Genomic DNA, 14,177 nt, shown 5'->3' with positions numbered 1-14,177 from the left:
AAAATCATACATTGTAAGAACAGTAAAGAAAAATAAAGCCTATCCATTCCATCCACTGGCCTTCTAATACATGTATTATAGATATACTTACATAAGTTATAAACAGAATGAGAATATCAATATTTTCTTTGGAATTCCCTCTGACGGTTCGGCCGGTTGTGGGCGGGGTTGACTGATAGTGAATGGTGGCCGGGTTAAGGGGCGGGGTCATACTACTACGCCAAGAATGGCAGATTGTTCATGGTCAGTTTTTAAGTTGTGTGTAGTCTGAACGGAACTCACAAGGAGTTACTGATTTGTGTTTTAATACGCCGTTTTGTTTATATAATATTTGTTGTTTATCCATAAAGTAATGGCAAAAGGAGAAGGAACCGAACTATATTCCAACAACAGTTTATTAACGAATAAACCGGTCAACCCAGATGTGGTCAAATTAGCTGTGAAGGTAAACTTTATTAATTTATACTTTTATCAACAATATTAGCAGCAAATGTGTATGCATGAGTGTACATTCTGAACTAAACTGGAGAGGAAAACCGCTTCGATTGAAGATATTCCAAAGATAGAAGAGGTTTGTCTTTCTCTTGCCTGTGAAGGGGACACGATCGCTGTCTTTTTCCACGCCCAGCCTAATCAAACAAAATTAGCCTGGTTACTTATTGGAACAAGGCTATAATACATTTTTATTGTTGATCAATTATATGGCCTATCATCAGTTTTTGATTTCCACCGGCTGCTGACAGCAGCCACCACGTTTCAATGACATTTTTGCTAGTTGCTAAGGCGAGCACCTAACTCCGGCTTGTCTTTCCTTCTTATTCATTTTCTACTTATTATCCGGTTGGTAGCACCGTAACCAGAGGAGCTATAGCTAGCTCTTTCTTTGATAGACCTATTTCAAAATAGCGTATATAAGAAGTGGTTAGAAATAACTATGCGGTTTTAGGTCATCTCTAAAAAAAAATCTGAATTGGAATGGGGCTTTTTGGGGGTTGGAATAATCGGAACGCACGGTGCCAGAGGAGCACTAGGAGCAGGGCAACGTGTCATTTCGCCCGGGCTGGAGCTATGATCTCTTCTGAAGTTTGAATCACCCCCTTCCAAGCATGCTTGATCCGTGTGTACTTTTTAAAAAAATATTTTACTATACCTAGTCATCAACAACATAGGTGTTCACCGGAAGCCCTTCCCGACATTCTATCTCTAGTAATCGATCATTAAATGCTTATTGATTGGCAATTTAGTCCAACCTCAACGTCACCAATGGGTTTAGATCTCCACCAATAGTGATGACTAATATTGAAACGTAGAGACCCAGTGATCAGTTTCTTTGTTGTGATGGTCTCTTTGACATGACCTCACTTCCACCATAGTAAAGAGAGGAAAGCAAATGCCAGTAGTCTTCCTATGATGCCTCGGACAGACAACATAAACTGCACCTTATTTGGAGATCATTTTTATTAGCCTAAGTGTTTCACTAATAAACGCAAGTAGGGCTATATGACGTCACAAGATGGACTATTGAACTCGACTGCATTGCATTTCAGTGACGTTTTGATGTGCGGTGTTCACATTAGCTATACGGCGAGGGATGGTATGTGGCTATGTGTGGGACCACGGGTATTTTGGGATGGGGACAGGGGTTGGCCTGTGTCCCATCCTGTACCGGCTAACTGAAGGGGGTCTATTAATATACAAGGGGATATTGAACACGAGAAACATCCATTCAGATAATGTGAAGGGTTAAATACAGACCGTTTCCATGTCTGACGTCCATATTCTGCAGTTTCCAATTCATTTCACTCCTTTTTCAAGCGTAGGCCCACATGCCAGACAGAGATTTGATGTGGGTGGTAGTAGCCTCAATAAGCCTATGTTGGGAAATGCATCTCATGGCGGCACGGTTTTTGGTTTCAAAAGATTCAAACCCGTCCAATGCCACAGGCGTTAGGCCAGGTATTGTATATTGTCAGTCGACCGCTCTCTGAAAGATGCCTTACCTCCCCGTGGTTATATCAGGGTTAAGAGAGGGTCATGTTTCAGTCAGAACAACAACGTATCACCTAAACACAGAATGTGTTGCCGCGTCAACTGTCTTAGCTATCTCGGACGTTTATGGTCACACGGTAGATCATCTGTCTCACCAGATCTAAAGCACAAACAATAATAGACATAGGTTCTCAAGGCAGGTGACAATTTATATTTAGGGTAGAGTTGCTTTAGATTTAACTTGTTTTAATGGCCCCTGGGAACTTGGCCTGAAAATCCTTCAGGTTTAGATGTGTTGGATAAGGGTTGATTTGGGACTGGGCACAAACTCTGGATACTAAGTACCAGGACACATGTGTGTGAATGGGGTGATGTCTCTGAGATCCCACCAATCAGGATCCTCGCAAACCGGGTGGCAGCCACAGAGAGCCTTTTTCATTGGCTTAGGAGGAGGGTGTGAGTGTGTGCCCCAGACTGCCCATTAGTTGACAGACGAGAGGGCTTCCTGTCAAAGTTCCTTGGGGGGTGCGGAGGAAGGGAGAGGGGTGGATGGAGAGGTACGGAGGAAGGGAGAGGGGTGGATGGAGAGGTACGGAGGAAGGGAAAGGGGTGGATGGAGAGGTACGGAGGAAGGGAGAGGGGTGGATGGAGAGGTACGGAGGAAGGGAGAGGGATGGATGGAGAGGTACGGAGGAAGGGAGAGGGGTGGATGGAGAGGTACGGAGGAAGGGCGAGGGGTGGATGGAGGGGTACGGAGGAAGGGAGAGGGGTGGATGGAGAGGTACGGAGGAAGGGCGAGGGGTGGATGGAGGGGTACGGAGGAAGGGAGAGGGGTGGATGGAGAGGTACGGAGGAAGGGCGAGGGGTGGATGGAGAGGTACGGAGGAAGGGAGAGGGGTGGATGGAGAGGTACGGAGGAAGGGCGAGGGGTGGATGGAGAGGTGCGGAGGAAGGGAGAGGGGTGGATGGAGAGGTGCGGAGGAAGGGAGAGGGGTGGATGGAGAGGTACGGAGGAAGGGAGAGGGGTGGATGGAGAGGTACGGAGGAAGGGAGAGGGGTGGATGGAGAGGTACGGAGGAAGGGAGAGGGGTGGATGGAGAGGTACGGAGGAAGGGAGAGGGATGGATGGAGAGGTACGGAGGAAGGGAGAGGGGTGGATGGAGAGGTACGGAGGAAGGGCGAGGGGTGGATGGAGGGGTACGGAGGAAGGGAGAGGGGGTGGATGGAGAGGTACGGAGGAAGGGCGAGGGGTGGATGGAGGGGTACGGAGGAAGGGAGAGGGGTGGATGGAGAGGTACGGAGGAAGGGCGAGGGGTGGATGGAGAGGTACGGAGGAAGGGAGAGGGGTGGATGGAGAGGTACGGAGGAAGGGCGAGGGGTGGATGGAGAGGTGCAGAGGAAGGGAGAGGGGTGGATGGAGAGGTGCGGAGGAAGGGAGAGGGGTGGATGGAGAGGTGTGGAGGAAGGGAGAGGGGTGGATGGAGAGGTACGGAGGAAGGGAGAGGGGTGGATGGAGAGGTGCGGAGGAAGGGAGAGGGGTGGATGGAGAGGTGCGGAGGAAGGGAGAGGGGTGGATGGAGAGGTGCGGAGGAAGGGAGAGGGGTGGATGGAGAGGTGCGGAGGAAGGGAGAGGGGTGGATGGAGAGGTACGGAGGAAGGGAGAGGGGGTGGATGGAGGGGTACGGAGGAAGGGAGAGGGGTGGATGGAGAGGTACGGAGGAAGGGAGAGGGGTGGATGGAGAGGTACGGAGGAAGGGCGAGGGGTGGATGGAGGGGTACGGAGGAAGGGAGAGGGGTGGATGGAGAGGTACGGAGGAAGGGCGAGGGGTGGATGGAGAGGTACGGAGGAAGGGAGAGGGGTGGATGGAGCGGTACGGAGGAAGGGCGAGGGGTGGATGGAGAGGTGCGGAGGAAGGGAGAGGGGTGGATGGAGAGGTGTGGAGGAAGGGAGAGGGGTGGATGGAGAGGTACGGAGGAAGGGAGAGGGGTGGATGGAGAGGTGCGGAGGAAGGGAGAGGGGTGGATGGAGAGGTGCGGAGGAAGGGAGAGGGGTGGATGGAGAGGTGCGGAGGAAGGGAGAGGGGTGGATGGAGAGGTACGGAGGAAGGGAGAGGGGTGGATGGAGAGGTACGGAGGAAGGGAGAGGGGTGGATGGAGGGGTACGGAGGAAGGGAGAGGGGTGGATGGAGAGGTACGGAGGAAGGGAGAAGGGTGGATGGAGAGGTACGGAGGAAGGGAGAGGGGTGGATGGAGAGGTACGGAGGAAGGGAGAGGGGTGGATGGAGAGGTACGGAGGAAGGGAGAGGGGTGGATGGAGAGGTGCGGAGGAAGGGAGAGGGGTGGATGGAGAGGTACGGAGGAAGGGCAGAGGGGTGGATGGAGAGGTGCGGAGGAAGGGAGAAGGGTGGATGGAGAGGTACGGAGGAAGGGAGAGGGGTGGATGGAGAGGTACGGAGGAAGGGAGAGGGGTGACTGGAGAGGTACGGAGGAAGGGAGAGTGCAGAGGGGTGGATGGAGAGGTGCGCAGGAAGGGAGAGGGGTGGATGGAGAGGTGCGCAGGAAGGGAGAGGGGTGGATGGAGAGGTGCGGAGGAAGGGAGAGGGCAGAGGGGTGGATGGAGGAAGTGCGAGGCTGCTAAGCAGAATGCCCCCTATGACTAGTCTATCACCATTATGATGAGAGCCTGCTAAATGCTCCTAGGCCTAAAAGGAGACCACAGACCCAATCAAGTTGAAGTCGCAAATACTTGGTCTGGTCTTAGCAAAGGCTTTCAAAACTAGGGTTGTCACAATCCTCACCAGGGGATTGCGACAACCCTGTGAGGGGACGCACTGACCAGTGTGGGCCTTGGTTGCATAATGTTTGCCTGGCATGAGTGACCAGACCAGTGGCCTCTTCCCTACATCATCACCCTATGGACCCTGGTCAAAAGTAGTTGGTCCCTGGTGAAAAGTAGTGCACTATATATAGGGAATAGGGTGCCATTTGGGATGCAGACTGGGTGATTTGGTATCAGGGTTGGAAATGTCCCAGTCTACAACCTGTGGGGCAGAAACAGAATGATCAGGCTACTCTGTTCTGTTCACACTGTTGAAGTGGGTCGGACTGTCCCAACACCGGTCCTCAAGTTACTGTGGGGGTGTTCTGTAGACGGATTACTCTCTCCTCCCAGCTGAGCTTACAGAAACACACACACTGGTCCTCTGTCGGACTGTTGATCAGGCGAACAGAACATTGTATCATCCGATTGTTTGTTGGTCTCTTGAGTGGGAAGAGGAGAGCTGTGAGAAAGATAATGTATTGCTACGGACGGAGGGAGGGAGGGAGGGACGGACGGAGGGAGGGAGGGAGGGAGGGAGGGAGGGAGGGACGGACGGACGGAGGGAGGGAGGGAGGGAGGGACGGGAGGGAGGGACGGAGGGACGGGCGGAGGGAGGGAGGGAGGGAGGGAAGGAGGAAGGGACGGAGGGAGGGAGGAAGGGACGGAGGGAGTTGAGAAGTAGGAAAGAGAAAGAGTGGTATATCGAGAGACGCAGACAAAGAGAGATGGACGATCCAGAATTTACCCAAATAAAGGCAGGAGAAAAAACCCAGTCTAGATGAGTGAAGCAGACAGGAGGAAGGGATATAATACTGGCCATTTAGACACTTTTAACCAAAGCGACTTAGTCATGCGGCCATACATTTTACATATGGGTGGCCCCGGGAATCGAACCCACTACCCTGGCAGTGCAAGCGCCATACTCTACCAACTGAGCCATACAGGATGGGATAGAGAAGGGAGGGGTGGGTGGAGAGGTGCGGAGGAAGGGCAGAGGGGTGGATGGAGAGGTACGGAGGAAGGGAGAGGGGTGGATGGAGAGGTGCGGAGGAAGGGCAGAGGGCAGAGGGGTGGATGGAGAGGTGCAGAGGAAGGGCAGAGGGCAGAGGGGTGGATGGAGAGGTGTGGAGGAAGGGCAGAGGGGTGGATGGAGAGGTGCGGAGGAAGGGAGAGGGGTGGATGGAGAGGTGCGGAGGAAGGGAGAGGGGTGGATGGAGAGGTACGGAGGAAGGGAGAGGGGTGGATGGAGAGGTGCGGAGGAAGGGAGAGGGGTGGATGGAGGGGTGCGGAGGAAGGGAGAGGTGTGGATGGAGGGGTACGGAGGAAGGGAGAGGGGTGGATGGAGAGGTGCGGAGGAAGGGAGAGGGGTGGATGGAGAGGTGCGGAGGAAGGGAGAGGGGTGGATGGAGAGGTGCGGAGGAAGGGAGAGGGGTGGATGGAGAGGTGCGGAGGAAGGGAGAGGGGTGGATGGAGAGGTACGGAGGAAGGGAGAGGGGTGGATGGAGAGGTGCGGAGGAAGGGAGAGGGGTGGATGGAGAGGTGCGGAGGAAGGGAGAGGGGTGGATGGAGAGGTACGGAGGAAGGGAGAGGGGTGGAGGAAGGGAGAGGGGTGGATGGAGAGGTACGGAGGAAGGGAGAGGGGTGGATGGAGAGGTGCGGAGGAAGGGAGAGGGGTGGAGGAAGGGAGAGGGGTGGATGGAGAGGTACGGAGGAAGGGAGAGGGGTGGAGGAAGGGAGAGGGGTGGATGGAGAGGTACGGAGGAAGGGAGAGGGGTGGATGGAGAGGTGCGGAGGAAGGGAGAGGGGTGGAGGAAGGGAGAGGGGTGGATGGAGAGGTACGGAGGAAGGGAGAGGGGTGGAAGGGCGAGGGGTGGATGGAGAGGTACGGAGGAAGGGCTAGGGGTGGATGGAGAGGTACGGAGGAAGGGAGAGGGGTGGAAGGGCGAGGGGTGGATGGAGAGGTACGGAGGAAGGGCTAGGGGTGGATGGAGAGGTACGGAGGAAGGGAGAGGGGTGGATGGAGAGGTGCGGAGGAAGGGAGAGGGGTGGATGGAGAGGTGCGGAGGAAGGGAGAGGGCAGAGGGATGGATGGAGGAAGTGCGAGGCTGCTAAGCAGAATGCCCCCTATGACTAGTCTATCACCATTATGATGAGAGCCTGCTAAATGCTCCTAGGCCTAAAAGGAGACCACAGACCCAATCAAGTTGAAGTCGCAAATACTTGGTCTGGTCTTAGCAAAGGCTTCCAAAACTAGGTTAATGCGTTTCACCTCGCGCTAAATTTTTCAGGTTGCACATTGTCCAGTTGTTTAGATATCTTTTGTAGACTAGCCTATATATTTTGGATCACTTTGTTGATGTCCCTCTCCTTCCAATTGTTTAAGTGGTGTTCCACTTTCATATCAGTTTTTCATTTTCTCGGTTCATTTGTGACACTTCTGTAGAAGTTCAGACCGCAACAAACGTAAAACACGGTGATTTTGCAAGACTCATAAAGGCATCAATCCATTCCATGGAAGCCTGGGTGGAGGCATGTTTTTGCTTTTCCGTAGTAGACGTCTGACTCAACAGACTGGCATTCAGGCTATTATCTTTGACTCTTCAAAAAGAAAAGGAAAGCTGCACACTCTAGGAGCTCAGATGCAATAATTTAATATCTTAATAACCAACGTTTCGACAGACAAGCTGTCTTCATCAGGGTATATCTATTATCTTTGACTCAACAGACTGGCATTCAGGCTATTGCATGGAACTTTTAGGCCTTAATTCAACATTCATGAGTATTCCTCTACCCGTTTGTGTTGCCTAACGATTTAAAAATGTCAACTTCTCGTCACTGAATTAACCCCTTCTCTTTTGTCTCTCTCTTAACCCAGTGTGAACAGAGGAACAGGTTGTCCATATGCAACAAGCTGTGCTACGCGGTGGGAGGAGCGCCCTATCAGATCACAGGCTGCGCTCTGGGCTTCTTCCTCCAGATATACCTGCTGGATGTGGCTCAGGTGATTCATCAGTCAGAGGCCCCATTCCAGTCCCTGGTTCCTTCACATAGTTCCCTAGAACCCTACTGAGGATGGGGGGGTGGAAAGGCTTTCACAATTCGAATAGTGTCATGAATTTCTGTAGGATATTCTAAATACATGTGTTTTTTTTGTTTAACTTACGTTTTTTTAAACTGAGCGCTGCGTGAGTGAGAGGCTGGCGCTCTATTGCTGCGGAGGTGCTGGTGAGATGGGAGTGAGCACACGGACGGGGAGAGATTCATTAGCCAAGGCAACACGGCTACAGCTAACTTGTATCAGCCACAATGTTATTCACCATCCCATATAACAGTGCCTGTCTTGACTGGAGTAGCTTAGAGAAGCTAGCTAGCTAAGCTAAGCTAAGCTAATTGAGGCGGGCATGCTGTGCTTTCTCCCCAACCCCATTCGGATAAAACAACTGTCTACCTGTTGGTTGCTTGTTGTAGCCTACTCCTTCTCATTTCTCTAACTTTTAATTTTGAGATTTTATTCCATCTATCATTGCTTTAGTGAACTCTCACATTGCACCTCTTTGCTGCTTTAATTGGTCGACCTAAACAACGAGCTACATGCATGAAGGCTACCGGACGGCTACCGGAAGGCTACCGGACGGCTACCGGACGGCTACCGGTCTTTTTATGGGGCGCACGTCATAAAAAAACGACATTGACCCTTCATCCTAGCCCACTACCCCTGAAGAATTCACAGGTCTGAAAGTAGACCTAGTTGTCAAAGATGTCTGAAGAATGGCGAACACCGTGCTGCATGGCCTTCTAGATTGACCTGCAGTATATAGGCTGGTATCTATGGCACCTCATGCACGAGGCTGTACATTTGCCCCCCCCCCCCCCCCCACCCCTCACAAGTCAGGGCACTCACAGGGCACTCACAGGACAGTGTGACCGCTAGGCAGATTGACGTTTGTCATGAGTCTTGTCCTGGAGGCTGAACTGAGTGATTTCCCCTTAGATAGGCCAAATGCAAAATCAAAATTGGCTATATTGTAAAAGTTAATGAGAACAGAAATGTGCTTTTTGTTCTTAATTTAAGGTTAGGCGTTAACGTTAGCAGTGTGGGTTGGGGTTAAAATCAGATGTTATGACTTTGTGGCTGTGCCAACTAGCGACCAGTGCAGAGCTGCCTCCAGTACAAGACTGATGACGCAACGCTAAACTGCGACCGCCAGCCAGGGCCGCTCGCCAGCAATGGAGACATTGTCCCTGACTGAAGAGGTGGACCAAGTCTGCATCCCAAATGGCACCCTATTCCCTATATAGTGCACTACTTCAGACCAGGACCCATAGGACTCTGGTCCAAAGTAGTGCACTATATAGGGAATATTATAGTTTTTGCATCCATCCATATCTCTAACCCTTCTCTCTCTCTCTCCTCTCTCTAGTTGGACCCATTCTATGCGTCGATCATCCTGTTCGTTGGGAGGGCCTGGGACGCTATAACGGACCCCACCATAGGCTTCCTGGTCTCCCGCTCCCCCTGGACACGCTTCGGACGCATGCTGCCATGGTACGACCTCTTCACTGGTTCTCATATCTATCAATCAAATGGTAGCTGTTTACAAACGGGTATTTCTCTCGTTCATTCCTTTTTGACTGCTTATCTGAAAATGATCAGGACAATGGTCCTGAATAACAGAACGAAGGAACGGGAGATTCAGGGGTAGGAGAACACAGCCTGGGTATTGACAGGGAACGGGAGATTCAGGGGTAGTTGGTTTAGAATTCCTTGTCTTCTGTTGCAGTAACTAAATGCAACATCGAATTGGCACTGAAAAGTGCACCAAAATATATATAGGGGCTTCAAATATTCCACAATCCCCTCTGTTCTTTTCCAGTTAGGATGTGACATGACATTTTTGGTGTTTGTGTCTTCAGGAGTTTTTTTAAAGGGCAAGGCAGGGATGTCAGGGGAGACATTGTGACAGCCACAATATTCACTGTCTGTCCTTCCCAAAATAGTTTAGCAATAGATCTCGCAGGAATGTCTGTGTTTTAGACATTTCCCCATTGGTCGATGTCTTCGCCCCTGTGGTAATCTAATTAGCATAGTAAAACATTCCCCATTAAAGATCCATCAGTTTAAGCTAGAGATCTGGGTTTTTTTTTGTACTGGCTGCGTCTCAATCCACCGCATCCGCCTATGAAACACTTCCACATCTGCTGTGAAAGGTGACAGCTGGAGCGGTGTTTGTCAGACCATGAGACGTCCCAAAGAATCGGTCTTCTCGTAAATTTGTTTGTAGCGTCCGAACGGTTTGTCGTACAAACTATTAAGACCCCTACAAGCGTCTTGGGACTCGTCTGAAGTCATTACAGCCGATCTGCCAACTTCTGTCTGTAGCGTCCCAAAAATGTGGGCTACACACTAATATCACCCCTCTGTGTAAAGGTGAGACTCTCATGAACACGTACATGTTGGTTGTTTTGCTCTATGACGCCCCAGGCCTCACAAGAAGGTCCCACCGGTACCCAGTTGAAAATATCAATAGAAGTATACAGTGCTTTCGGAAAGTATTCAGACCCCTTTACTTTTTCCACATTTTGTTACGTTACAGCCTTATTCTAAAATGGATAAAATATTTTCTTCCCCTCAGAAATCTACACACAATACCCCATAATGACAAAGCGAAAACAGGTTTTTAGATATCTTTGCAAATGTATTTAAAAAAAAAACGTACATAAGTATTCAGACCCTTTGCTATGAGACTCGAAATTGAGCTCAGGTGCATCCTGTTTCCATTGATCATCCTTGAGATGTTTCTACAACTTGATTGGAGTCCACCTGTGGTAAATTCAATTTATTGGACATGATTTGGAAAGGCACACACCTGTCTATATAAGGTCTCACAGTTGACAGTGCATGTCAGAGCAAAAACCAAGCCATGAGGTCGAAGGAATTGTCCGTAGAGCTCCGAGACAGGATTGTGTCGAGGCACAGATCTGGGGAAAGGTACCAATTTCTGCAGCATTGAAGGTCCCCAAGAACACAGTGGCCTCCATCATTCTTAAACGGAAGAAGTTTGGAACAACCAAGACTCTTCCTAGAGCTGGCCGCCCGGCCAAACTGCGCACTCGGGGAAGAAGGGCCTTGGTCAGGGAGGTGACCAAGAACCCGATGGTCACTCTGACAGAGCTCTAGAGTTCCTCTGTGGAGATGGGAGAACCTTCCAGAAGGACAACCATCTCTGCAGCGTTCCACCAATCAGGTCTTTATGGTAGAGTGGCCAGATAGAAGCCACTCCTCAGTAAAAGGCACATGACAGGTCGCTTGGAGTTTGCCAAAAGGCACCTAAAGACACTCAGACCATTAGAAACAAGAGAGGAGGGAGGAGACTATCTGTTGTTCCATGTAGGTACAGTGGGGAAAAAAAGTATTTAGTCAGCCACCAATTGTGCAAGTTCTCCCAATTAAAAAGATGAGAGAGGCCTGTAATTTTCATCATAGGTACACGTCAACTATGACAGACAAAATGAGAAAAAAATATCCAGAAAATCACACTGTAGGATTTTTAATGAATTATTTGCAAATTATGGTGGAAAATAAGTATTTGGTCAATAACAAAAGTTTCTCAATACTTTGTTATATACCCTTTGTTGGCAATGACACAGGTCAAACGTTTTCTGTAAGTCTTCACAAGGTTTTCACACACTGTTGCTGGTATTTTGGCCCATTCCTCCATGCAGATCTCCTCTAGAGCAGTGATGTTTTGGGGCTGTCGCTGGGCAACACGGACTTTCAACTCCCTCCAAAGATTTTATATGGGGTTGAGATCTGGAGACTGGCTAGGCCACTCCAGGACCTTGAAATGCTTCTTACGAAGCCACTCCTTCGTTGCCCGGGCAGTGTGTTTGGGATCATTGTCATGCTGAAAGACCCAGCCACGTTTCATCTTCAATGCCCTTGCTGATGGAAGGAGGTTTTCACTCAAAATCTCACGATACATGGCCCCATTCATTCTTTCCTTTACACGGATCAGTCGTCCTGGTCCCTTTGCAGAAAAACATCCCCAAAGCATGATGTTTCCATCCCCATGCTTCACAGTAGGTATGGTGTTCTTTGGATGAAACTCAGCATTCTTTGTCCTCCAAACACGAGAGTTGAGTTTTTACCAAAAAGTTCTATTTTGGTTTCATCTGACCATATGACATTCTCCCAATCCTCTTCTGGATCATCCAAATGCACTCTCGCAAACTTCAGACGGGCCTGGACATGTACTGGCTTAAGCAGGGGGACACGTCTGGCACTGCAGGATTTGAGTCCCTGGCGGCGTAGTGTGTTACTGATGGTAGGCTTTGTTACTTTGGTCCCAGCTCTCTGCAGGTCATTCACTAGGTCCCCCCGTGTGGTTCTGGGATTTTTGCTCACCGTTCTTGTGATCATTTTGACCTCACGGGGTGAGATCCTGCGTGGAGCCCCAGATCGAGGGAGATTATCAGTGGTCTTGTATGTCTTCCATTTCCTAATAATTGCTCCCACAGTTGATTTCTTCAAACCAAGCTGCTTACCTATTGCAGATTCAGTCTTCCCAGCCTGGTGCAGGTCTACAATTTTGTTTCTGGTGTCCTTTGACAGCTCTTTGGTCTTGGCCATAGTGGAGTTTGGAGTGTGACTGTTTGAGGTTGTGGACAGGTGTCTTTTATACTGATAACAAGTTCAAACAGGTGCCATAAATACAGGTAACGAGTGGAGGACAGAGGAGCCTCTTAAAGAAGAAGTTACAGGTCTGTGAGAGCCAGAAATCTTGCTTGTTTGTAGGTGACCAAATACTTATTTTCCACCATAATTTGCAAATAAATTCATTAAAAATCCTACAATGTGATTTTCTGGATTTTTTTTCCTCAATTTGTCTGTCATAGTTGACGTGTACCTATTATGAAAATTACAGGCCTCTCTCATCTTTTTAAGTGGGAGAACTTGCACAATTGGTGGCTGACTAAATACTTTTCCCCCCACTGTAGTCTGTTATTCAATGCTTTTGTATGGGCCAAAACATTTTTTAAATCAAGTAATGTTTTTATATATTTATATATTTGTTATACTTCATTTATATATTTGTTCTTCAAATTCAAAATCAAATAGAAAAATTATCCTTGGTATGACCTTAAAACAATTCCATATAGCTTCCATCCGCCCAGCTTACAGGGCTTAGACATTTCCCCATGGGTCCCCAGTCATTAAGACATTTCCCAATTGGTCTTCCAAGTGTGCTTCCAGCTCACGTTTCAGATGGGCTGCGTCCCAAATGACAGCCTGTTCCCTACATAGTGCACTACGTTTTGACCAGAGCCCTATGGGAATGGAGTGGCATATGGGACACTGCTTACATTTACATGTTAGTCATTTAGCAGACGCTCTTATCCAGAGCCACTTACAGTTAGTGCATACATTATTATTATTTTTATATTTTTTCATACTGGCCCCCCATGGGAATTGAACCCACAACCAACTGAGCTACATCCCTGCCGGCCATTCCCTCCCCTACCCTGGACGAAGCTGGGCCAATTGTGCGCCGCCCCGTGGGTCTCCAGGTCGCGGCCGGCTACGACAGAGCCTGGATTCGAACCAGGATCTCTAGTGGCACAGCTAGCACTGCGATGCAGAGCCTTAGACCACTGCGCCACTCGGGAGGATATGCATGCTAAATGCCATCAGTGGTGTGACTTCCTTGATCCTCTGATTTGACTGACGAGAAATGGACTGGGTTGTAACTGTCTGCTGATGGTGTGTTTGGGGCAGCAGTCTCGTGGTGCAACTGCATACATTTTCATTCAAATTTCAGCTGCGGCTCTGAAAGGGTTACTGCAGTTCAAGCTGATGCTCAGAGTACTTCATCACAGCACCCCATAAAAGATTGCATTACTGCTTTTCCGTTAAAAAGTCATAAAGATTTCTTCAATCAAACGTTCTCTAAAACATAATTACCTGCAGGGCTAAAATATGAAAACATCCAAACAATCAGGCCTTTCTTTGAGTCTTAGTTTGTTAATAAAGAGAATACAGAGGTTTCCTGCATGACTTGCAGTTTCCCACAGGGCATGGCATGGTCTTGGTGAATCCAACTCCTTGCTGCTAGGTTACCTTTGGGGGGGAAACAAAGTTGGGCTGCACCTCGACTCATGTTAGTTGATACCTTGGCCGTCTATCATTAATGATTTCATTCATATGTAGGCTGACAGGCCTATAGACGTATATATTTTTGTGCATCCAAAAATCCACCTCCACTTCTGCCTTGTTGAATCATGGGAAATGTCCCTACTCCCCCCCCCCCCCATCTGGAATGCTGTGTAGTTTTGCTCAGCTGCCCTTTGACCTCTTTCCACTGAAGTT

At 49.5% G+C, this 14,177-nt stretch overlaps 1 protein-coding gene across 1 annotated transcript in view; it reads left to right on the top strand.

The window, feature by feature from the left end:
- The first annotated feature begins 245 nt into the window (after positions 1-245).
- LOC121586862 (sodium-dependent lysophosphatidylcholine symporter 1-B) overlaps positions 246-14,177 on the top strand; it is a 73,802-nt gene continuing 59,870 nt past the window's right edge. Inside the window, exons 1-3 of the mRNA XM_041903872.2 lie at positions 246-445; positions 7,686-7,811; positions 9,232-9,356. Coding sequence (XP_041759806.1) covers positions 353-445; positions 7,686-7,811; positions 9,232-9,356 — 344 coding nt within the window. The 5' untranslated portion in view covers positions 246-352. The remainder of the gene's footprint in view (positions 446-7,685; positions 7,812-9,231; positions 9,357-14,177) is intronic.

The sequence above is a fragment of the Coregonus clupeaformis genome, chromosome 17, assembly GCF_020615455.1.
Source record: "Coregonus clupeaformis isolate EN_2021a chromosome 17, ASM2061545v1, whole genome shotgun sequence".
Lineage (NCBI taxonomy): Eukaryota > Metazoa > Chordata > Actinopteri > Salmoniformes > Salmonidae > Coregonus > Coregonus clupeaformis.
This window is presented reverse-complemented; position numbering and strand designations above follow the sequence as displayed.